Source organism: Ornithodoros turicata, chromosome 9 (assembly GCF_037126465.1).
Source record: "Ornithodoros turicata isolate Travis chromosome 9, ASM3712646v1, whole genome shotgun sequence".
Lineage (NCBI taxonomy): Eukaryota > Metazoa > Arthropoda > Arachnida > Ixodida > Argasidae > Ornithodoros > Ornithodoros turicata.
This window is the reverse complement of record NC_088209.1, coordinates 42,483,227-42,508,718: the sequence shown is the minus strand read 5'-3', so window position 1 is coordinate 42,508,718 and position 25,492 is coordinate 42,483,227. Positions and strand designations below refer to the sequence as shown.

The window sequence follows — 25,492 nt, the reverse complement described above, 5'->3', positions numbered from 1 at the left end:
AATTTCTGGCAAGATCACCGAGTCTTTTAGGCGATGGACAAAACGCATCCATCATCAAGAACCGCACGAGACACGACGCCATATCTCTCACAACTGCGCCATTACATCGTGTGACAAAAACCGCGCTGACAAAGGACTCCTTTTGTCGTGGGAGTCGACATTTCTTCCTCCGCGGGGCTGTCCTGTCACTCCTGCCGGCGCAACTCGAGAGCTCCGCGCCTCAGGGAACCTCCTTCTCTCGGGCTGCTCATGCATGACGCGCGTGAGAAGATCCAGAAGTGGAAGGGGGCGTACACCCCCTCCCCCTTCGAATGTTGTGCACGCGCCACTACTTATCGGTCTCACGTGACTTTCGGAACACCACACACGGACACAAGGTCGCGCTTTGTTTTCGTCTTTTAGAAGGGGGGGACCTCCGCAAACAGGAAGTTTCATGTCGCAGTAGAACTCTGCGATCTGTGGCGAATGTGAGCTCTGGAAGCCTTCGCGTTCGATTCTGTTCAACATTACGACGGAGCCTTTTTTTTTTGCATTCCGTGTTAGCGCCGCGAAGCAACTGTGGCTATGAGCTGTGCAGAGGCATGGACAGATGGAGAGAGGACAACAGGATGGAGTGGAGGACTGTAGAGTTGGGCAAGAAGAAGATCCATAAAACAAGAAAACGACGCAGAGACGAGATAGAATGACACGACGCTTGGTTTGTGTCATTCTATATCTTGTCTCTCGTCTCTCCGTCGTTTTCTTGTTTCATGGAGGACAAGGGGAGTTACTGTGCGTCCTGGGCCGACTTCAGGGGGAACTGTGCCGACATTCGTCTGGAAAGTCGGCCGGAAAACCCAAGGAAAACCTCAGACAGTGCAGCCGGTGCAGTCTTGGCGTGGAAGGCGTTCGTCCCATACTGCACGTGGGCTGATTTAGGATATCCATAAATAGTCGGCTATACTAATGCTAAGTGCGTTGGTGGCACTCATAGTTTCGGAACAACTGGCGAGTACCGATAAATCATTTCGATCTTTTTGATTATCTTATTTTTTTGTTTGATAACTGAGTAACTATATATCAGCGAGGACATGTGGGGAGGAGACAGACGGAAAGACTGGGTTAGACAAGATGGCGTAGACGCAGGCAACATAGTGGGTCATATCCTTACATGAGCTTGGAGGAAACACGACAACACAGACGAGATCAAAAAGTGTGAGCTCTGTACGCTTGTCTGTGTGTCGCTGTCCTGTCTGTGTCGTTCTCTTCGTTGCCCAAGCTCAGCCTCTACTCAATGATGGAGTGGGCTAGCTAGCTCCCTGGGTCGACATTTGCCTAAAAATTAAGTGTGCTTCGAGACCCAAAGTGTGCAACGGCTGAGGCATTGTTTATATTGTCGTTTATACTATGCCGTCTCTCAGGTCAGGTTGTTCGAGGAACGACCTACTGCTATGTAGACAGAAACGTGGACGTCGTAAACTCCGTGCAGGCCTGTAAGAAATCGATTCGAAAACTCAATGCACAGGAACAGAAAGACGAGACCCAGGCATGTTTTAACTGAGGTATATTTATTGTCACCATCGACGACCCATATCGTGCGAGGCCTAGTAATGAGATGAACATATCCGTGAACGAAGCTCCTTTGGCTTGTAGCTTTTTTTTTTTAGGAAAACGTGACATGCAGAAGATGAAGATGAGCATGTCCACAGCGAAGCTCCTGGAGCGATGATTTTTATCACAATATCACGCGAAAAGTTGACACCGGATTCAGTGCAGTTCTTCGACACATACACACAACACACGGCCCCAGATGATTACCCAGTGGAAGTGAGAGAACTATTTACAAGGAGACGCTGCTCACTCGTCTCAGACCAGTCGGTCGGGTGCAGCAGTTAAAGACTGTATAGCTTCCGGAGGCCACGGAAACTGTCCGGTGTGACGTGATGTGAGCAAGTATTGCGCTTGTTCCATCCTACAGATGGCAGCACAAACTGTCCGGATTCCGGCTAGTTACATTCGTGCGAATAAGAGCCACTTGCATGCACACAAGTGTAATATACGAAGGTTGGGAAGCTTTCTACGGTCTTTGTAGAGCATTCTGATAGGGTTCCGACTTTTCGGTGTTTTCATTTTGCAAAAGTCGGCTGGTGCCCACCGGAATTCGCAATTTCTGGAAAATCTGGAGTTTTTCTGTGGTTCCCTGAAAGGTAGCACTGAAAAAATCAAAATTTTGCAGAAATTTAAAACTCCGGCAAGTATCCCCCGAACCCTGCCAAATGCAAACAGCGGAAAGTTGGAGCCCTGTAACGTCAGATTAAGGTAACGTAACTTTAGCATTGGCAAAATCGCGATTTTTTTTTTTTTGTATACAATTTTTACAATTTACGACACCTATTGTACCTGGGGAAAGGATGCATAGTGTTTCCTATCAGATTGAAAGAAATATCAGTCCCGACGCGGTCTCAGCACTGACTATATGCTGAAGGAACTCGTAGTCCTCCAATACTATATAGCTTTCCTCCGGCCTCCGGAAGTGTAGACTACAATAACTGCCACACCCTGTACAAAGCATAAGACACAAGGCTCGCGAAATGTTGTGGATCGAACGAAATCTCTCCGCACACAGGATGGTCACATTTACACAGGGTGTTCTACATAGCGCGTGAACGGAAATACACAAAAATATTTATTTGCGTTTATATTATAAATAATTACACGTGAATGTGGCCACCCGACTCATTGACTATCGATGACGCTACATCGCGTCATTCACTTATAGTACTTAACTATCGTATCAATAAATGAATTGGAAACTTTGTTTTCAAACGCACGTCTCACAGCAAGTAATATATGCACGCAACAAGTGCAGCAGGACACATGATTATCGTGGAAAGAAAGTGGTCTTACTCAAACGCGACCACAGGACTGCATGCCTGGACAGCTGACGATTATGGGCAGAACTTTCACTTTCATTACGCCTGTTCAGCAGCACGTACCATTTGCGACGTTTGAGTAACAGCACCATAATATACAGTGCAACTAAAAGTCTTCGGCTTATGTAAGAAACCCTGTGTAAATGTAGTGTTCCGCATCTTTTTTTTTTTTTTTGAACATTCAGAGCAGAAACCCTCGACTTCGGCAGTCATGTGACATCATAGGCGCAAACCCAACCCGCTTCCTGCGCTTGTCATTCGCATGGACCCTTGAAGACACATTTAGCACGAGGCTAATTTTTGGAATGATATCACGTGTTCGTACAACTGTCTCTCTCTCATTCTGCGTGAGATAGCTATGTTAACACAGTCCTTTGGTACAAATCATGAAAAACTCGCAAGGGTGAGACATATGTATACGGCAAAATGCACGGCTCGCCGCACGCTGCATTCGCAGACACCTTTCGTTTGCCCTGAGGAGAGTATTGTCCTTCCACGAAAGCATTATTTCTTTTTTTTTTTTTTTGAAAAATTCTCGATGGTTCGAGAAAAACATTGTTTCACAACCGTACGTTTGTTGATAAAGTGTTACTTAGAGAAAAGACCCTATAGCACGATGGTATCTAGAGTTTGACCAAGTCATCGTTCCTTTCGACCCTTCCCCGGAGCTTTTGAACCCACGAAGCATGCAGATCACGCATGACATCCAGTGGCTGACTTTGATCTTCAACCACTGTTCACAACCTGCAGTACTACATTGTTGGTGACTGTATTAGCACAGAAACCCTTAGTGTGAGGCGCTGGAAGGGAAGGAATCCAAGCCATTGCTTCCTCTTTCCACCGATGACTCCCCCCACGGCCAATAAACCCATAAAGAACGCAATCCTCAAGCAAGATATGGTGACAGTTTTCGATCATTAGATCATACCGATCCGGCACAGATCTAGGTTCTAGTCCACGAGGAACGTCCTGGTACGAAGAACGCGCTTCGAGCCACACAGTTGGACAGTTTGAATGAGAGAGTTGGTACCCGACGCAGGACGAGGACACGACACACAGCACGAGTGATGAAAACCGTCGGTTACCTTGAAGAGTATGTACAAAATGCAATAAATAGAGGAACGGCTGGCGAACGTCAGCGTCAGAAGAGTTGCTCTTGGAAAGACGAGAGGGAATCGATGACTGGAAGCGTGGTTTGCGGTGGAGCCGCGCTGTAGTCTAGAGGCACAACCGTCCCCGGGCTTGGCTCGGAGAAGGAGCTGGTGCCGCCGGGACTGCTGGCCGGCAGCGACGGCGCCGGCTGGTCCTGCTGCCGGAGATTATTGCGCCGCCACTTGGCACGTGCGTTCTGGAACCACACCTGCGATATCACGTGATACGGATTCAATTGGAGTGGAAAATAATATGGGGATTATGCGTGGCTCCACAAGTGTGATGCAGCCGGCTATATCCGCAGCGCACCCCAAAATATTGTTCGATAGCTCAGACTGCGGAGGTAGCCCGATATCCCAATCCACATATGTTCAAAAATCCCCGACGTTCGAGATCCCAAATCAGCACAGTCTAATGCTGGCACCGCCTAATGCTGGCACCGCCTGTAACACACGGGGGAACTGTAGTTAACAAACTCACCACCTCATCTCACTAACCTCACCTCACCTTTGTCATACTACAGCATTATATACGTCTCTCGTGACCACAAAAGAACGACTTTATTTTGTGACTATGACCATAAGCATAAAACTAACCAACATCGCTTTGTTTTGTCTTACTTCAGCGCGTCCGCCCTCCTAAGCCTAACCGTCGCTAAAACGTGCATTTCATTCGCTAAAACGACTTTGATGAACCTCGAAAACACGCGAAGCTGTCACGCTGTGCTAAGTGATATCCTACTTTTAAACACGGCCATTCTCAGACTCGCAGGTATAAGGTTCGGTATAATTTAATGGTATAAGGTATATGGTATAAGGTATAATTTATGATTTTGGTATTGCGGATTTTGAGATCTGGGACTTTGAACGCTGGGATATCGTGGCATCCCCTTTGATAGCACAGACAACCACGGGTTGGTGTGGTTCATGACAATGTCATGAAGGCGTAAAGCATGAACATGCGAAAAAGAAGATTGTGAAATCATTAGAGGAGTTCATGGGCGCGCAAGATTTCCACCACGGTGCACCGCTATGGTCTATATACTGTCTCGTACGTATAATGACGTCACGCATTAAAAAACCTTTTGTCCGCTTCGATGTCCCGGAAATATCTTACTACGCGGCGCCGAACAACCGATGCCTGACTATGAAACCTTTTTTGTGCGAAACGAAGCAGAAGAGGGTACATATTGTCCAGTGAGTGTGAGAGATGAACATAGGAGGAGGAGGACACTCGGTGAGCACTAACCATCTCGGTGTGTGGTGTAAATCATATCGTGTTCATTGTTGCTGGTTCGAAATCTCGCCTGGGACTTCAGCAATATAAAGACATATTATTGTATAAGACATGCGGTGTATATATATATATATATACGCACTCGACACTGGAAACACACTCGACAGGACCCCGCACACAGAATTTATGACCACCCTTCGGCGACTCCAACGCACTGCGATTTCCCTTCCCCCACCGCTGTCGAAGCACACGAAAGTGAGTGTTTTCTGTTTGACCAGCTCATTATATCTCTTCACTCGAAAAAGTTGTTATAAAAACTTGTTATAAGTGGTGAAACAGTCGTCCCTTTTCCAAGGGACCGAACCACACGGTGCGCGCAGTATGTGTTGTACATATGCTCAGGTCCGAACTGTGCTTTGCCTAATGGACGTTTCGTCGTGGACGGAAAAAAATTGGTGCCACAGAAGCATTTTTCTCAGCAGGACAACGTAGCAGTTGTCCTTTCTAGTCTTTTTCGCCTCCGTCTATAGTGTGCTGCTTTTAGATATGTTGTACAGCTACCAACTATACCCCACATCGCAAGTTCACTCAGCAGGACTCACTTTTAATCTGCTGTACTACTTATGAATTACGACAGTCGCATCTCCAGATCACGACATCATGTTTCAACCCGAAGTGCTTTTGTGGTACACGCGTTAGAGTTGCAGTGTCTGCGGACAACTTTCTGACTTGGCAGGTACTTAGTCTATGGACTGACCTGAAGCACCCTCTTGGAGAGTCCGGTCTTTTGCGCAAGCTGCTTGAGGTCTTTGGCGTCCGGGTTTTGGTTGATAGCAAAGTAGGACTTCATCGTCCGCAGCTGATGGTGCTTGAACGAAGTGCGCATGCGCTTCGTTCGCTGCTGTTGCTGCTGCAATGCTGACGGAGGTCCGTTCGCGTTCAGTGATGTTAGATCCGGCAGTCCTGCAAAGACAACCCGTAATTCTTGTAGTTCTCGTAAGTTGCAATGCGGAATCCATGTCGTTTCTTTCACGCTATTGGACAGACCAGCATGCCTCACGTGGTAAACATTGCGTGAATACACGCTGTGAAGACATATAGATCACGTCGTATACGCAGAAAAATAACTTCAAGAGCTCTTCACGGTGGAAGAACCTTCCTCTCAATCTTTCCTATCTTCGAGAACGAAGCGGTGAATAAGGCTTTCTGATCTCCTGTGGTGTCCTGATTTCGAAGAACCTTTTAAAGGTGTGAACACGGACAAGCTGAAAAACCGAAGTTGTTTTCGAACAATGTAGGGCACTATCTTCTTCGTGCTTACAATTTGGCCCGTTACCTCTACATCATTTGATTTTGACATTTGAAAGGAATGTGATGAAGTACACTAATCTACGGGAGAGAGACGGCTTAGCAGGTCAAGTCAACTTTAAATGTGCTGTTGAGCAGTATAGAGCTGTAATCTCAGAAAATTTATCTGTTCGATAGCATGAGCCCTCAGTATCTTATATAGGTCCCAATTTTCGTCCCAGTTGCGCTCATAGTTTTTTTAGAAAATCAAAATTGAAAATTGCGGGCAACAGTGTGTCGAAGTAGCCACCAGTTGCGCATTGCAGCTAGAAACTACAGCGACAAACTACAACGGCAAAACTACATTGCATTCGCATAACACTGTGTCTAAAACAAAAGAAGTCGGCTACGTATCGGCTACGTAGTCATCATGAGCAGCAAGCCAGTCCGGAACATAGATCACTGTTGCCTGACAAGTTGGGGATCATTTCCCACTAGACGTCGCCTAGAGCAGTTTTACCGCAATTTTACTAGCAAATTAAAAACATTTAGCGTTCCCCGTCACACGGATAACATGCTATGCTGGGTTTACAGGCAACAAGCATATCTGTCTGCTGCTTTACAGTACCTTTAAGACAATGGAAGGACGTGCCGAATAAAGGACCCACAATATTTCGTTTGTTGTTTCATTATGGACATTAGGAGAGGTTATAGACTCGCTTGCTACTTCTTTTTGCGCTTACCCATATGCTGGGGACCGTCGGGCATCTCCCCGGGCTTCCTTTTCCTCGGCCGACCCTTTCGAACGCCGTACGATCCAGGAGGTGCCACATAGGCGGCTGGTGGTGGCGGGATGCCACCTTCAAGGCCACCTGGCCCGTTATCGTCTTCTGGCCCTAGCGGTGCTAGAGGGCCTTCGGCCAGAAGCTCAAAGTGCGTCCGGCAGTACACCAGATTCTCCCTGAGACCGAAATGATCTCCTTGGGCCAGAGCAGCGTTGCACCAGGCGCATGTGAAGCAGTGCAAGTGGTAGACAAGATCGCGGGCCCGCATCACCAACTCCGATGCGAAGATACCTTGCTGGCAACGGGCACATCGCTTCACTGCAAACAGTCTGTTTGGGAACAGAAAGAACACCTTACTTTTATTAGATCATCCATAATTCTCAGAATATCATCTCGCATCGACCACGAACTCAAAGTTGCCCGCTTAAAATGTAACGCTAAATCATTTTCAAATTCCTTTCCCCCCCCCCCCCGAAGACTGCCATTGATTAGAATAACCTCCCACCCCACATCGTTACCATAACTGACCCGTCTTAATTTCGTAATTCGATCTCAAGGTAAGAAATCTTGCGTAATTTATGATACATTGTGTAACCTACTTGTATAACGTTGTTGTTGTTGTTTCCATTTGTTGTTGCTGTTTTACTGCCTTCTTTTTCTGTGTATTATCTTTTTTCCTCACTTCCTGTAACCCACTGCTCCCATGTACCGCACGTATGGGCCTTTTGTGAGCTGAATAAATCGATTGATTGATTGAATTCTCATAACCACTGAAGCGAGATTTACAAATTTATCAGCCAAAGATCGATCGGCAAAAATACTTAATCGCCCTCGCTGCGGCCTGCACCGTGCCCTGGCCGTGACGTTCCTGGGTTTTCCTCAGACGCTTTCAGACATATGTCGGCACAGTTCCCTTAGAAGTCGGCCCAGGGCGCACATTCCCCCAGGGTGTGAGTCGTGACGTTGCCCACATACGTGAGGCCGACAACGGCAAGCCCTATCGCTACCACCACCACCACCACCACCGTTCAGCAGCCAATCCCGGAAGCGGATCGTCTTACAATTTGCAGTGCGGAGCTCGGACATTTATAGCATGAAAACAGACGCTTTGAATGGTGCAAACGTACACAAGGAGTACTACACAAGGAGGATATTTTATAACACACAGGGTTTCGTGGAAGCGACGGCGGATGTCCCGACAGCTTCCTTTTCCCTATGGACTGCTTGGAATGATCCTTTCACGAAACGCCGCCGTGTGTCCGCATACGAGTTCAAACAACATCCGGTGACATTTATTCTCGTGCCGGCCTCACAAGGCCTTCTCACTTGAGTCTCGTGTGTTGTTCGCGAACGTCGGCCGCGTGCCTCCAACCATACTTCGCACGTCAGCCAAAGATCAATTTTGCCGCTCAAATGTCTGATTAGATTAGTTTAATTATGGAAATGTACTAGGGTAGTGTAATTGAACTGTAATGTAGTAGTAGTGATGGTGAAAGGGCTTGCCGTTGTCGGCCTCACGTATGTGGGCAACGTCACGACTGACGCCCTGGGGGAATGTGCGTCCTGGGCCGACTTCTAAGGGAACTGTGCCGACATATGTCTGAGGAAAACCCAGGAAAAACCCCAGACAGCACAGCCGGCACCGGGATTCGAACCCGGGTACCTCCCAGTCTCGACGTGACATGGCCAGCACGCTAACCACGGGAGCTGGTGAACTGTAATGAGGCCAGATGTCACGGCGAAGTCCGACGTGCAATAGCGAGGGAGCGAGAGCGAGAGCGAGATACCGATTTCGCCTTTACCGTCGCTGCCGACAGCTTTCATTTCTCTGAACGAGGTATAATTTTTATTGCGTGTACATTTCGTGGCAGGTGTCCACGATTACGAAAGTACATTTCTGTGCGTCTGTTCATCTGCTGCAGTAAGAGATGACCTTCTAAAACAGCAACATACGGTACAGTCGAACCTCTGTAATATGACACTCGCTAGCAGTACGACATTCCCGCTTTGTAACTTTTTTTTTTCTCGAGGACCTTTCCCTCCCAATGGTATCCGCATGTAACACTTGTTCGTTAATATGACATTTCGTTTATATGACAATGACCAGTATCTTCAGCACAACAAGGGGAGAACACGTGTACTTTACCCTGGTTACCAGGACCGTTGGTCACTGAACTGGCAGTTCTCCTGACCTATACTGAAGACTGACCAAACGCCGGGAACACACATGTTTATAAAAGTGACCTATAGGGGCCAAAACGCGGGTCCACTTTCGGTATACGTAACTCATGATGCCCGTGCCTGACGTGCTTAAAAGAGCAGTGTTCTTGGTCATACGGTCATAGTGACCTGCTGCAGTCGAACGGCATTCATCGACCACGTCTGAGAAGAAGCGCAAACGAACACTGCTGGAATGAAGAAGCGGATATGTGTCAGATTCAAGGAGCGACCTCTCTGGCCTCTGTGGATCATTTAAGATCGTGTCCCCTTACTGAAACTCAAGAGTGCAGGGTTCAAGGTCTTCCTAGGCGCGGTGAAAGAAGTTACGCAGAGTGTTTGGTCACGACAAATTCGGACGAGCTACTCTGCATTCATGGCTTCTTAACTGCTTCCAAACGAGCCGTGCGCAAAACGAAAGCAGGGGTGTCCACTTGGTGTGGCGAGGCACCCAAATGTATGGCCAATGCAGCAGCCGAGGGCTTGGCCACACTGATAATACCGGTGTGGTTTTCTAGTGCGGATTCACACATCCATCCGTGGGACGCATCGATGACGTAAACTCACATCATGAAAATGTGTGTTCTCTTCGGTCCGCGAGCGACCTGGACTCGACCGCGGACACGTGCTCCTGCTCTGCGAGGTACGTTAAACATGGTGCGAGGGCTTCAACCCCTAACCCGAGTGTGCCTCCATAGTCAGATCACACCCTTTTATGTGTGAGACACAGATCACAAGAACACACAAAGGTCGGCAAAAACAAGCAGTCCGTTCGGGTTCTCTCAACGCTAATCGTAACGACTTCTTTATCATACCGCAGTGGCGTGATCCTTTCCAAGCGACGGCATTGAGGTCGTCTCCAGGGCTGAAAGATTCACGTTGTAAACCGTGCTCCTCACGCAATGCTCGTTGATCCGCAACCAATACGACCGTCCAGCTCGGTTTCGGTCGTAATATGCAATTTTGCGTGCAACACCACGGTGTGTTTAGGACGCTTTCGAACGGACGTATTCACGCACAGCTAATGACCGCCAACTCGGGGACTTTGTGCGTGTCGGTAGAACGTTTTAGAATACGCGGTATCCAAACGCTAGAAGGTCGTCGCTGTGCCTGTCTAGAATCCAATCTGTGTTCCTTTATTTCTGTCTTTCTTCTTTTTTTGAGAGCGGGGGGGGGGGGGCGGAATTTTCTGAAGATTACGTTCTACACTCGCCCCAATACTCAGCGCGAGATGCATCGTACGCTATCGCCTTTGCGTACGTAAGTGATAGCGTTGGTGGTTCTGGTTCTGGTGGTGGCTATTCGTTCCGAGATCGACCTATGGGCCTGTTGCACTAAAGTTTCGTCCGGCGACCGCAGCGCCAACTGCCCTCCTCTAGTGTAGAGCGCCCTTACTAGCCGGTCGTGTCCTGCGTGTTCCCTGCCTTTCCGCCGTACAGGGAACGTCATCTCTTTTGTGGAAATCCTTGCGCCACGATTTTTTCACAGCTGCAGCGTAGGTGATACATGCCTATGTACTGAAAACCTCCGGCTACACGACCACAAATGGCGCTGCAGAATACGGTTCGGAGTGCCCCCAGACGTCGTGGAACAGGCCCATAGTGGGCGACACCGTCACCTTTCTAGTGTGGATAACACGCCGGCCGCTGTTCGGAGCTGATGGTTCTTTTCCGTAATTCTTGTGTATGTTCACCGGAAGATCACTTGTGCCGTGATGGTACGGTAACCCCAATGCTCCACCTACTGTGCACTGAACGCGAAAAATAAACGCGTAAAAGCAGACGACGCGAGGAAGCTACCCACACTACGGTAGTTCATCGTTTCTCCGCAGCGCGCCGACACCGATCGATCTCGGAGAGAATCCCTTACGTACGTGAAGGCGTTAGGGCAAGATGCACGTACGTTTAGCACGTACGTTTAGTACGTACGATGTCGCCTTTGCGTGCGTCAGGGATAGCGTGGTGGTGCTGCGTATACGCAAAACTCTCTATGTCTTGCGCATGCGCAGAACCACCGACGCTATCCCTTAAGTACGCAAAGGCGATAGCGGACGATGCACTAAAACTCACTATAAATAGTATATGGATAAGGAACGTTTACCCACGTTCCAAGCTCGTGCCACACCCCCCTTTGATATTAAATGCCACGATGATACTATACGGCCTGGTCAACAAAATAAAACGCATGTGAAACTATACAAAAAATGAAGCATATTTTACGAGTTGCAAATTCGTTGCTTTTCTTAAATGTTGTGTTGCACAGCAGACACTTGTTTTATGCGAACTAATATTGTTACACTACGTAGAAAAAAAAAGAAAAGAAAAAGAAACGGAAGAAACATGTCGTGTTACACTGTAGACACTTGTTTTATACAAACTAATATTGTTACTCTACGAAAAATTCTTTAAAACTAGACGCCAAACGCTTATAACGAACTCTGCGTCGAAGCGGGTGTCATGCGAAACCTGCACCATTGAATCACGCGCCTAGCAAATGGCAAAATTTCTGCGAATTGTACACTTGAAGGAAAATTATGGTAGTTAGCTTTATTAGTATCATGATATATACAACAGTTATAACAACTGCGCTAATGCATAGTCCAATAAACAACCGAGATTAGACAGCAAAAAGGGGCAACGAGAGCACTGCACGTTCGCACTTCGTAGTAAATCTTTGCAGATCCCCCGAAGCCGAGCCTAAAACGTGCACCACATCCCATCATAAATCAAAGACCCACATCAACCCGAACGCAGAATGTCATAAATCACGCAGGAGACAATCTCAGAAGACGACTTTGTCAATTGAGACGTCTTCATTTTCAATCTTCATTACCCAAGACACTCGCCTCGGGGTCTCTCGTCGCAAAAAACAGCACGCGTTCCTACTCAGCACTTCTGCGAAAACAGATTTCAATCTTTCTTTCTAGCAGACGGTAACCACGTTTCGCCCTTTGTAGCAGACGACAGTGAACAAAAGTAGCAGAGCGTAGTACCGTCTGCTAGAAGAGAGAGGCGCACCCACAGAGAGCACCAAAGGCGAAGACGGATCACAAAGGATGCGAACGGGGCGCCACCTTTTTAACGCAGGTGAAACTCGGTGAAAGTAAGTCTGGAAAACGGACGTGCAATAAAACTCCCAGCTCGAGATAACAGAGAAGACACAGATGGGACTGCAAGCGCGGTGGTCATAATCGTGGGTCGTAAAGTCATTTGGACCCGGGGGCTTCTGGTCGTGGACAATGGGTTGTTCCCATGGTTCTCACGCGCGCTCCCGTGGGCTGGCCCGTTTGGGTGAAGTCTTCATTAGGAAAAAGGCGGGCGAACACCCACAGCACAAGACCCGCGTGGACGGCTTTTGTGGCCTACCAGGAAAGATACTTGTTCCATTAAAAGACGCCGTTAACGAGGTGTCACATGGTCAAGGTCTTCTGCAGGTGTATATCTCGTGTGTCGGCAAATTCTGGTAAAAGGCGTGCATCTATTTCACACTGTGGAGTCGGGCATTGCCGATCCTTCGTTTCCTCTAACCCTCCAACAATAAGTTCCAAGACCTGCGCAAAAGGTTGAGCATGTACGCCATCCCTGTTTCGATAGACCATCAACATTACGAGGGTTACGAATTCCTTTATGCCAACGCCTGCAACAAGAGCCAGACACGAAAACCGCACCAACAGTTGCCAGCTCTATACGCACATTATTATAGGGATTTGTGGCGCCACATAGTACGGATGGTCTGGAAGCTCCTTCAGGCGTCCTTGCCCATCCTCTGCGCAGCATTGCAGATCCGAAGACTGTCATCGACAAAGGTCAGGTCCATTGCACTGGAAACGGCATGAGAGCCAGCTCTTCACTCAGAGCTTCCTTTGCCCTCAATGTTGATGTGAACGAGGAACGTCAGCGTAATTTCCATATATTCACATTCGTATATAGTATCTCCTATCATACTAAGTAGTGTTGTTCTATACGCATCGTCCAGGACATCCATGATTTTGGTGTGTCAGTTGTCAACCAAACTATAGTTACATGCATGCGCTATCAGCAAAAGGAGTGCGAGACGCCTAACTAATTTTGCTAAGGGGGTTTTGATTACGAGCGACTATTCATCGAGTTTTAGAGCATCGTAGACTATCGCCTTTGCCTACGTAAGGGACAGCGTTGGAGATTCTGCGAAAGCGCAAAACATAAAAGGAGCTTCGCGCATGCAGTGCGCAGAACCAGCGGTCCACCACGGTATCCCTTCGTACGCAAAGCTTATGACGTATATACGAGGTACGATGCGCTAAAACTCGCTAATATTTACTATACTGATCTGTACGCCTCAACGGCTAAACCGAGAGTATCGATGAACCACTAGGAAAGATAGAAGAAAGCAAACGGAAATCCAACTCGGTGCGGGTTCAGGAACGACGGATGCTGGAATTTCCTGCGTTTTCTTCAAACGCCTGTGCGAAGCGCACGTTGTTGGACCGCAAAACGTCGAATATCGTACACGCGCCTGGAAAGGATAGCGATCGGCTGCAACAGGACGGCGGCCCGGACGGAACTCCTTCGAACAAAAGGAAGTCTGAAGCTTTCCACAGTTGTATATCTGGCTTTCGATCATAGGCTTTACGACTCGGGGCTCTTGTAAACGATAGCGCACCAGGGTTGTCACCCGCGGCTTTGTATCCCATCCACAACGAACATACTCAGAGCTAAAGGGCATCGGTTCCTATACATGCTCTCTGTCTTCAGAAGTGTCATGATTCACATGGTCGCCTTTTTTCCCGTTTTTTTTTTATGCTAGCACCGCGGAGTAACTGAGGCTATGGGTGGTGTACAGACGCGGGGAGATGCAGAGAGGACAGCAGTACAATGTGAGAGAAAGGCTCAGTGTTTTGCCCTGGGGCCGACATCAAAGGGGACTGTGCCGACGTTCGAACTGACCACCTCTCAGTGTATAGCATGGGGATATACAGTCAAACTCCTTTACAACGAAACTCAGGGGACAGCAAAAAAAATTCGCAGTAAAGGTATTTTCGTTAAAAAGGATGTCTATTATTGGACCTATATAGGCTCCAGCGGGACCGCATAAAAAATTTGCTGTAGTGGTATTTTCGTTAAAAAGGTGTTCGCTATAAAAGGAGTTTGACTATATAGGAACTCCACCAAGGTGTGGGTGCCGTAGCCTCTTTGTAACTCCGGCGGCCGGTACGGAAGCGTTGTGGTGTTGTATGCGGCCGCTCGGCAGCTTCACAGAAATGACGACCAAAAAATGTGAAGTACTACCACATGTGTTGTTCAAGCGAATTCATCTTGCAAGTGCCGGGAAAGAACGGAAAGAACGGGAGACGTTTGTATGAATCAGAATAGAAAAAAAGAAATAGAAAAGAAAACGAGATGGCGAGTATATAGCGGAGTAAGGCGTTGTATGTCTACGCATCTTTGGGTTGCCGATACCGACAGTTAGCCGCTGTTCGTGATAGAAGTATACTATATTAGAAGAACAAAAGTATCTGTGTAACTGTGGTGACCCTGGAAATTGCGGAGTCCATAATTCGATCTTCGGATTTCTTTCTCGGACTGCCCATGTATGCAGAGACGACCTGCAGCGCGTATGTCGCGTTTCTTAGGGAAATATGAGCTGCGGCTGGCTTTTCAAACTGGAATTGGCTTTTCAAACATAACGTGATTTCGTGCTGGATTATTGGGCACGCCTCACCCTCCCGAGCTTTAAGACCACCGGTAGAAATTGTGCGCTCTTTACTGGCAGGTCGTCATGATCTTGTTGAGATTGTCGCCATAATAATTTCAATCTTCTTCCACAGTATCCTCAGCATATCGATTGTCGTCATTCCGTTGCGTATAAAGTAGTGCACAACGTGTAAGGACGACACGCCTTCTTTGAAGCAACCACGTAAATAGCACCTGACTGGGATAAACTTGTATGATAAGATGAAATGGTAAATACGACGGTCCTTTGGATGTAATGTCCTCCATAGGATAAACGCGGATGCGGGTGGCAGTGTAAGGGTTGCGGTACTTTGTTCACATGTATAACCTTGTGTGGTGCACCAATTAGTAGACCCTAGTGGTTGTTTTGGGGTACCATAACAAAAATAAAGTGATTATTATTATTATTATTTGGGTGAAGAGAGAGAGAGTACTTTTTATTTCCATAACAAATTTGGCACAGTGCCGAAAATACTCAGAAATAAAGGAAACAAAATAATTGACGTAAGGCTCTAAGATAAAGGGATCAAACGCTATTCGCGTGTGATTGATCACGACTGTATATATATATATATATATATACGACTAAAGGCGACTATATGTAGTGTCTATTGGTTGCAGCCTTGCCTTCCATTGAAGCTTGTTTTCCCTCCCCCGAAAAAAATTCTGGGAAACGCCCACGACTGCGCGGACATGGTGCAGTTTCTTTCTTTTCTTTCTTTTCTTCTTTTTTTTCTTCTTCTTTTCTGCATTTATCGATGCATTATTCAATATCCGTGTGTACAGGATAAAACAAGTTGTAGTGCGCGACAGTTTTCTTTTCCTTTGTTTGCAAATACCTTCCTCTTTTTGAGTGTGTGTGTGTTTAGCACGTATGTAGACAAAAATTTGGTGGTGCTACTTGAAAAAAAAAAAAAAAAAAGGAAGTAACGTCTCGCGTAGCAGCAATGCCTTCGAAAAAGAAGAAAGACACTTTTGAAGAGGAGTTAAAAGACTCCTAGAAACGTACTTTTTTTTTTACACTCGCGGCTTCATAGAAGAAAGCACGACAGAAACAGGGGGGGAGTGTGAACTTCTACTTATATGCTGCCTGTACTTAGATTTAATAATGCGTTATATTAGCCTGAAAAAAAAAAAAATAAAGATGGAGGCGTCAGTTATAGGCGCCGTGTCTTTCGGTGTTGTTCTTTAATCGTTATGCACCAGCTTCCCTTCTTTCCACATGAAAATTACTGAAGAAAAATAATCAAGTCAGTTACGCCACTTTGTACGTAATTAAGTGACGAGCGAAAGTTAAATGTTACACATTATGCGGTTAATCGAGAGACTATATGTGCGTTTTAAGTAGCCAGGTGTTACAACCCTTGTCATAACATAATGCAATTGAATTGATGACATGATAATTGCAATTAACGTTTTTCATACAGCAAAGTTTATCTACATAACAGACTAGATGGTATAATTTGTATTGTTTAGCGTGATTGAATCAACTGAGAAGTTGCGAACAAAAGGATCACGAAAGAGCAGGGACTAATTTAATATGAACTTTCCCTCGACTGCATTGTAATCTGTACCGCGTCGAACTGGATTAATGCACATGCTTGAGGAATAACACCGTACGTCTATACAAAATTAATGTCAAACGCACCCACATAATGTAAAGCCACAAAGGGCTTAATGCATAATAAATCACTCTAAACGCTCGATTCCTGGTATCAATTTGAAACGTAGTTCGTAATAAAAATCAGTTCCTGGGATATTGTCCTGTACGCCTGGCTTCTCCACAACGCTCAACGAAATGGCAGTCTCTGAACTAGATGAGTTCTCAGGATGCGCGAACAATTGTTCCGTGTAAATGTTTTTCGTGTGGCGCTTGAACTTTTGTTGCCGACGCGGAGAAGGAAGGGGATTTTGACATTCAACATAATGTTTTAATTTGCGGTGGAAGGGCTCCGCTCGGAAGATTCGTTAAAATTTTACTTGGAAGCAGACGTTAGCCTTATAGAAGACATTGAAGGTGAAACGTCACCGATTTCGTTGTGCAGAAGAGCTCACGTGGGAGATATATGTTTCAACGTGTTGGTATTTTTAACGCTCTTTGGTTGCTACGCAGCTCCCAGACAAATATATAACTGTCGTCTTACGCTTATTCTGACTTTTCGTGTATGTCACACGCTGTTGACGTGACGTTCACCCGTATGTTTTCTGGTAAAAGCTCCGCAACAACAACAACAACAACAACAAATTATGGAGAAGTGATGATGCTATGGGATGTTTCCCCGTGGTATAGCCACAGGACCCTACCCCACTTCACAGCGGTTAATATGAGGGGATGAATCACGATGAACGCGAAGCGACGACAGATCGGAGTTCTGCTTAAAAGCTCTGGAAGCGGGCAGAAATATACAATGCGAAGAAGTCATTGTTCAAAGGATCGCACGGTGGCTTTGAAGGAAAACACTCATGTGCTTTTGCATGTGCGGGACTTAGATCTCCACGTTTATGTCTGCTCATTCTTCGATGATGAACTGCTTGTTTCCCCCTTGTTCAGCACATCCCATATCAGACATAGTTGCTTATATATGAGCTTTGCGCATGACAGCGATCTCCTGTTTTGCGAAACATAGCGCACAGCCAAATGCCCACTGTGAAAAAAAAAAAAAAAAGACAAAATAAAAACCGCAGAACGTAATTAAACGTACAGCAACTCAACATACAACAACAACAACAACAAAAACTAATCACGTATAGTGTACCCTTCCATAACGTCAGCAGTTTAGGAAAAAAGCCGTCCCACATTCTAAAACGGCTCGGGACGTCAGAAAAAAAAGCCAAAAATGAAATCCCTATAGAAAGCAGGTGCTCGAAGGCATCTGTCTCACCTGTAATAGTCCTCCTTGCAGTAAATATTGCCGTCTCTCGCGAAGCAAGTCAGTTCAGAGTCCAGCTGCTGCTTGCAGTGACAGCATCGGAGACACTTGGTATGCCACTGCCGTTCCACCGCCAGCAGATAGAACCTGTCCACAATGTGCGAACCGCAGCCCGCGCACATCTTGAGCTGTTCCTCAGCCGGGCCCGGGCTGATCACTGGCATTCTCTCCGGCACACTCACGGCGCTCACGGTATTCGTCTTGCAACACACAGGGGGACAATCTTAGGAGAAGGAAGCATCGGACGCGACTTCACGGCACCCTGCATCGAGCGTCCACACGCTCGTCTGCCGGAGTCCTACCGCGTTCCGAACGCGCCGCCTCGGAGACTCCGCCTCCTGCCAGACATTTCTGGCAGGCGGGGCTTGAGGCTCCACCGACCCTCGCTCGGGCTTCGCTGATAACGGGGTTCCATTGAAAAAAAGGGGGGAAGCATCACCGCCGGAAACCCTCGTTATACCCCGTCTGACCTGTCCGAACAAAAGCCACCTGTCCACTTGTTGGTCTGCTACCTCCTCGGCGACGAAAAAAAAAAAAGAAACCCAGGAATGACGGTGATAATAAAAACAAAGTAGGTAGGCAACATTGGAGCGTCGAAGTGTGACGGAGTGGGGGGGGGGGGGGAGATGGGAGAAGCGGCAAAACGATTTTTTCACGGTCGTCGACGGTTTCACCTGCGAGGTTTTTGTTTTGGAGGAGGCTTTGCTGTTGCGCAGCGGAACGTGGCGATAAATATAAAAGACAGGACGACGCATCCCCGTGTGAGGTTTTTCTGTCGATGAGAGAGCACGTGACTTGGATGGTGTAGGAATCGGACTTCCGGTGCTACGAGAGGTTTTATAGTTGTTCCTTAACGAAAGACAAAAAAAGAAAAGGATGTGCTTCATGCCAAGTGCTTAACTCACTTATCGAAGTCGAGCAGGACTTACAGAAAGCGTGACCAAAGCGTAAATGTTTAGTACGTAGAGCCATATGGAAGCCGTGAAACTCGGACGCAAGTTTCTTGTAGTGAGGACGATTCTTTCTTCTGGTGTTGGTAATTTATAGCCCAGGTGGAAGTTGCTTCGTCGTTAAGATGGCGGGCAGTTTACTACTACTACCCTGCTCGAAAAGAAGAAAACAAATCTGTTTATGAACTGGAATCCGAGCTCACGCTGTAAACTAGTGTTGTTGGCCCGTTTTACGGCACGAGCAATGAACTATATGACTGAGAAGAAATGTTAGGAAAGAAGACGAAACTCTGTTCGGTAGCGTGCTGATTTGCTGAGCTTGAGATAGCGGTACGTTCGTGTGGATCAGAGGGTGTGGGTTCGAACCTGACTGCTTGCGCCTTTTCTTCAACTGCCATCATTCAATCAAGATCGTGGGTTAGATCCCGGCCGATAGGACGGTATAGCAATCACCTAAACATTGCTTCCAGCACCGTTTATCGGAGATTTCTGGTGTATACGTTAAAAAACGATAGGTGGTCGAAATCACCCGCCGCAGTCCTATATACCCTATATATAATACGTTACGCGCAGCTTTTCGCCACATAAATATAGGCTGACTCGACTTGCATCTAAATCTACTCAAAATTTTCATTGTTAAATTCACAACACCAGCTAGCGCTATACGAACAAACTATGGAAAACAGGGTAGATGGGTAGAAATCCAGCGAACCGGTAGAGATGTAGGAAGGGAGTTGCCTCAGGACACAAGCGTCGATATTTCGAACAGATACTGTTCTTCTTCTGTTCTTCTTCCAGAAGAAGAACAGTCTCTGTTCGAAATATCGGCGGCTTCTGTCCTGAGGCAACTCCCTTCCTATGGAAAACAGGATATGTCGTATTTAATGCCGCACTCGATAAATAATTTCGCAGACTTTCGCGTAGACCTGCCATTTCCTATAGTACATTAGTGAAATACAATTTTCATTGGTTAGTTCTCAACTGCGTTGTGTGTTGGTCCCTGGCCACATCCAGCCCACCAATGCTCTCCCTCAAAGCTCTCTTCACCTTTCTGGATATACCATAGGACTTCGATCCTTATTGTGAAGGGGCTCGTTATTTCATTCCCCCGCATCACCACCAGCAATTGTGTAGAGTATCGCCCCTGGCAATGAAACTCTCCATTCATAATCTCGCAATAAAGTTGTTGTTGTTGCTTTGTGCATTAACCTTATATACTATGTTGTGACTATTAGCTGCCTTATTGACGATAGGATGCCTGCCAGCCGTTATGTCAGAACTAGACGCACACTCTATGAAAAGGAGTATAATTTTAGGGGACTAAATGCATTGCCGCATTGCCGCGCATTAGTCCCTTTCTGGACTAAATACATGGGACTAAATGAATGTCAGAGAGGTGGGACTGTATTTCACGTTCTGTTCTATAGCAGTTTGATAGGTACATAATTCGTTTGAATTAAACCATCAACCGTGATATGTCGAGTGATATAAAATATTGTGACATACATATAAGGCACAATTTGCCAAGAAAGGGCCGCTAACTATTTGTTCCTCCGCGTGGGTGAAAAATTGCTAAATTAGCTTATATCTATAAGCTACATATAGCCTTATTCCATCATTAGCGAAAAATCACAAGTATATCTACGTATCGAGTCGCATTCAGGAGACCAATTTGCGAAGTTCGTCCTGTATTTGCAGTCCTGGGGAGTAAATTTCGGGACCAGGGGACTAAAATGGGGAGTAATTGCAATCTAGGGGACTAGATTCCCATTTCACTCCTTTTTTCTCAGAGTGCAATATTGGCGGCGCCTTTCTTTCTATGCATCTATGCTCCCCGTAAAGCTTGCAATGCAGGGTCTCATTTATGAAATTAGCTTCTCTCGCATTAACCGGCACAGCTTGAAGCAAACTGTCTCAACTCGTTTAAGCATATAGTTGTTCATCTTCGCAGTTACCGCCTGTCAATGCTATTCCTTCAGCCAAAATGTACCCCAGTGACTTAGTTACGTTTATATTTTACAGCAAAGGTGCTAACTGATTACATTTACAAGCTACTTTCGAAAAACAATTAACTTCCTCGTGATTGAGAAGGAAAAAGATGCTCTATACGACCGCACGTGACACGGCAGCTGTTTCGGTCTTATATGGTACCTCGATGAGCGGTTCGTAGGTATTCTATAACGTTTGAGGAAGCGCTGTAAGGTCAATTGGAACGTGATGTCCTCCCGTAAGGGTGAGAGATTCACGAACTCAATCCCCAGTGAAATATGTAACAAAAAGAAGCGGATTAACGCCGTTTCCTCGAACGCTATTGCGATGATGAGGACCCAATAAGGCAGAAAACAAGCCGTCCAGGGCTATATAGTATTGGAGTTTCAACTATCGGCTCTTACTTATATGACTCAGTCGTCACTACCAAGACTGGTGGAAGCAATTAATGTGTGTAATGCTATTGAAATATGGCAGTTGTCTAAAACGCGGCAACGCACCTGCAGATGTTGAACCACACACCTCTTGTGTTGTGCTCGTCCGTTGTGCGTTTCAGCCATGTTCACGTACGAAACACTCTACGTACGAACAGCTTCTGTAAGCATATGTGCAACTTTGAAAGAGGTCTGCTGGCAGACCAACGATCATGGTCAACGGCATGCATCTAGAGCAGGAATATGAGGCAACCGTCACCCTATGCGTATAATGCAGCTGCTGCTCAACGGTGACTGCATGCACGGAAGAAAGCGCGGTTTAATATGGATCCACCTGCGTCCGTTTCGCTTCTGTTATATAGAGTATAGTAGGCCCTATATAGTAGAAGTATATAATTCCACGGTGACAGCGTACGAAAGAAAGCCGCCATTGAGAAACGAACTCACGTTCGACGAGGAAGGTTGAGTACGGCTGCTCCCCGGGGGCGTTCACGGAATAACGGAGGTGGCCTTAGGCCTAACGAGCTATACGGTATACACATGAAATGGGGGGCTTTACGTCCCCTGACGTGCGTGTAGACACCTAACATGGCACGGCATGACATGGTGCGTTCAGCAACGGCACCTAGCGGCATGGCCGTGCGGATAAAAGCGTCATCTCATTGGTGTAGAAGGTCGTGCTGAAGACTGTGGTGTGCTGTCTAAGGTTTGCCCTGCGATTTTTTTTCGGCATACTCTCCAGGTGAATGTTGGCACAGTTCCCTTTGAAGTCGACCCCGTACTAACCTACTAACCTCTTCCCCTTTCTTCCTGCTGTCCTCTCTACATCTGTCCACGTCTGTACGCCTGGACGCCGGTACTATAGCCACAGTTACTTCGCGGCAACTAACCCGAAAGATTAAAAAAAAGTAGTTGATGAAAAGCCAACGAGTTCCGGTTGCGGAATACGAATAAGCTGTATATCTTTCGGTGTATAAACGCGCACGTTATACATTGTACAAAGTATCCCAAAGAGGCATGTACTGAGCGCTATCTACCGGCGCGCACGTGATATACATCACGTTTCTAAGGAGATGCCGTGTAACCTTGGCCTCTATAAGCGTTGGTCCACCCGCGTGACGTCGTTCATTTGAGTCCCATGTTCGGGGAAAATGGGGGAAATAACGCAGCACACCATCCCACTCTTAAAACTGAACTTCACCACATAGCACGCTGAAGGTCAATCAGAGTGATGCCTGTATCACTCCTGATTTGTGGAAAGCAAGAGGGGTACGCCTTTTTGTGGCGATGCGCTGTAAGACAAATGTCGGCACAGTTCCTTGTGAAGTCGGCCCAGGACGCACGATTCCCCTTGCGATAGTCGTGACGTTGACCGCTTCAGCATGGCCGACTATACGGCAAGCAGTTCCACACCACCACCACCACCATGTGATAATTATTATAGCTGCATAAGCGTCCCAAAAAAGCGTACGCCTCTCGTTTTCAACAAATCAGGCGAGAGATATGTCATTCAGGATGACGGTTGGAAGAGTGTGCTATGCGGTGAAGTTCTGTTCTGTTCACCACCACCACCACCTGTTTTTAGTTTGCAGGAGTGTGGACAGAGGCGACGGGCACTAACGGTGATGCAGAGTTTACAGTTTGCGTGTGCATTCTTCATCGATGCGCGTCATACAACGGACATTTTTTTCGTATTTTTTTTAATTCCGAAAATTTTTATGTGAGTGCGCATTATCACGTCCACTCCAGAAAATATGGTGCTCATTTATTGGACAATGGCGACCAAATGTTGCGTTTTTCCTTGTTGTGGGTTCGTCCTCTGCATAACGCACGTTACTGTCTTGAGGACATTCCCTGCAATCGGCTGAATATAACGCGCTTTCTTCCTCCTTACTTTGAAAGTGATGCACCGGAAGCTGACTTTTCTTTTTTCTGTCTCTGTCCCTGGATACATGGTCGGGGATGCATGCGGAATACCAAACAGCTTATTAACGGAGATTCATGAGTTGCATATACAAGATGCAATGAACTGTAGCTCAACGACGCGAAGCAACCCGCCTCCTGGTCTCACACGGTTTTAGGAAGTTTCCGGCTACGTCCGGGCTCAATCCGCGCGTACCAAAATAATCTGCCGTCTGCCAACAGGACCTTACTTTGCTTATACCGATAACACCGATAACACGCCGATAACAAACCGAAAACACAGGGGAAAAGAACAGTGTAGGTCTACTCCAATTACCTATTAATTAATCGGAGGAGCTTTACAACAAAACGTAATCCAGTAAGTCGCATGATATACCACTGCCACATCATCATTAATTGTACCCCGATTTTGTTTTTAAATTCCGCGTTAGCAACTGTAGCTATAAGAGGCGTATACACATGGACAGATGAAGAGAGGACAGCGCAGAAGGAATGGGGGACAAGGGGGGGTTAGTGTGCGTCCTGGGCCGACTTCAGGGGAAACTGTGTCGACATTCGTATGAAGTCTAACATCCTGCCACACTGCAACGTAGTTGAAAACTGCGTAGTACACACAAAACTGTGGCAGACCCTGCCACCGATGACCGCCATGAAGACGACGAGGCGGCTGTGGCGCTCGGGCGCGAGAATAGCCCGGAACCGGAAGTAAAGGGTATATGTACATGCGGGTTGTCGAGAGTACTCCTTTTTCATTCCTAAAGGCTGCTGGGGAGCTTCCGTTGCGCGTAAAGGGCAATTTTCAAAAAGGGCCTTTACGCCGCCGTCTGACGGGCTTGTCGAAGGTCAGTTTTCGAAAAGGACAATCACTCAAAGGCCTTTGAGCGCCTCGTCCGACAGGGGTATTATACAGTTACGTTAATTGTCACAAAAAGGCGTATTCGCTTTCCACGAGTCGGGAGTGATAACGGTTACCACTCAGTGCAATGGTTGGCCTTCACTGTGCTATGTGGTCAAGTTGTGTTTTAAGAGTATACAGCTAAGTCGATGGGAGGATTCGAACCCAACACCTCCCAGCCTTCAGCACGACATTAGCTGCCACCTGGGAGCGGACGCTTTTACCCCCTCCTTTTTCTTCTTCTTCTTCTTTTTAATGTCGTACACTCTCAGAACAGATGGTGGTGGTGGTGGTGGTGATAGGGCTTGCCGTTGTCGGCCTCACGTATGTGGGCAACGTCACGACTCACGCCCTGGGGGAATGTGCGTCCCGGGCCGACTTCTAAGGGAACTGTGCCGACATATGTCTGAAAGCGTCTGAGGAAAACCCAGGAAAAACCCCAGACAGCACAGCCGGCACCGGGATTCGAACCCGGGTACCTCCCAGTCTCAGAACAGAACTTTATCGCATAGCACGTTGTCCACCAATCATTGCCACGAATGATAGGGTTACCGATTTTGATTCGAAGAGCGTGGGGGCCTTACGCCTTTTTGTAGCAATTTGGATATGTGAAAAAAAAAAGCGTTCAAAAAGCGTCCCCCCCCCTCTCTCTCTCTCTTTCTCTTTAAATCAGAAGCGATAATCCTATCATTCGTGGCAGTGGTATGGCGCACAACGTGCTATGCGGTGAAGTTCTGTTCCGAGTATGTACCCCGTCTATTCAATATGGAGTTTTACCGTTTTTGCATCTTGGATACGATACCCGGTACGGCGTTGGTCTCATGGCGCATGCGCGACGTTATCGGAGCCCGGCTTGACTCTATCGCCGGTACGCAGATCTCCTGGAGCATTTCTGTACCGCGTTTGAGTATAGTATATCGGAGAGGTCACGGGGGTCGCGGTACCCTGCGAGAAGTGAGACTAAGCCAACTATTCGACAAGCAGGTGCCCACACTCTTAGAAATGTACTTCACCGCATAGCACGCTCCTAGCCAACCATCACCTTGAATGATATCGTTATCTGCCCTGATT

At 47.0% G+C, this 25,492-nt stretch overlaps 1 protein-coding gene across 1 annotated transcript; it reads right to left on the bottom strand.

The window, feature by feature from the left end:
* Positions 1–3,419: 3,419 nt before the first annotated feature.
* LOC135369009 (LIM/homeobox protein Lhx9-like) lies at positions 3,420–18,527 on the bottom strand. The gene is made up of 4 exons (XM_064602601.1): positions 18,183–18,527; positions 7,331–7,701; positions 6,058–6,263; positions 3,420–4,272 (listed from the first exon to the last, which is right to left on the bottom strand). Exons 1-4 carry the CDS (start codon positions 18,392–18,394, stop codon positions 4,054–4,056), a joined length of 1,008 nt encoding a protein of 335 aa, XP_064458671.1. The 5' UTR covers positions 18,395–18,527; the 3' UTR covers positions 3,420–4,053.
* Between the last annotated feature and the right edge of the window lie 6,965 nt (positions 18,528–25,492).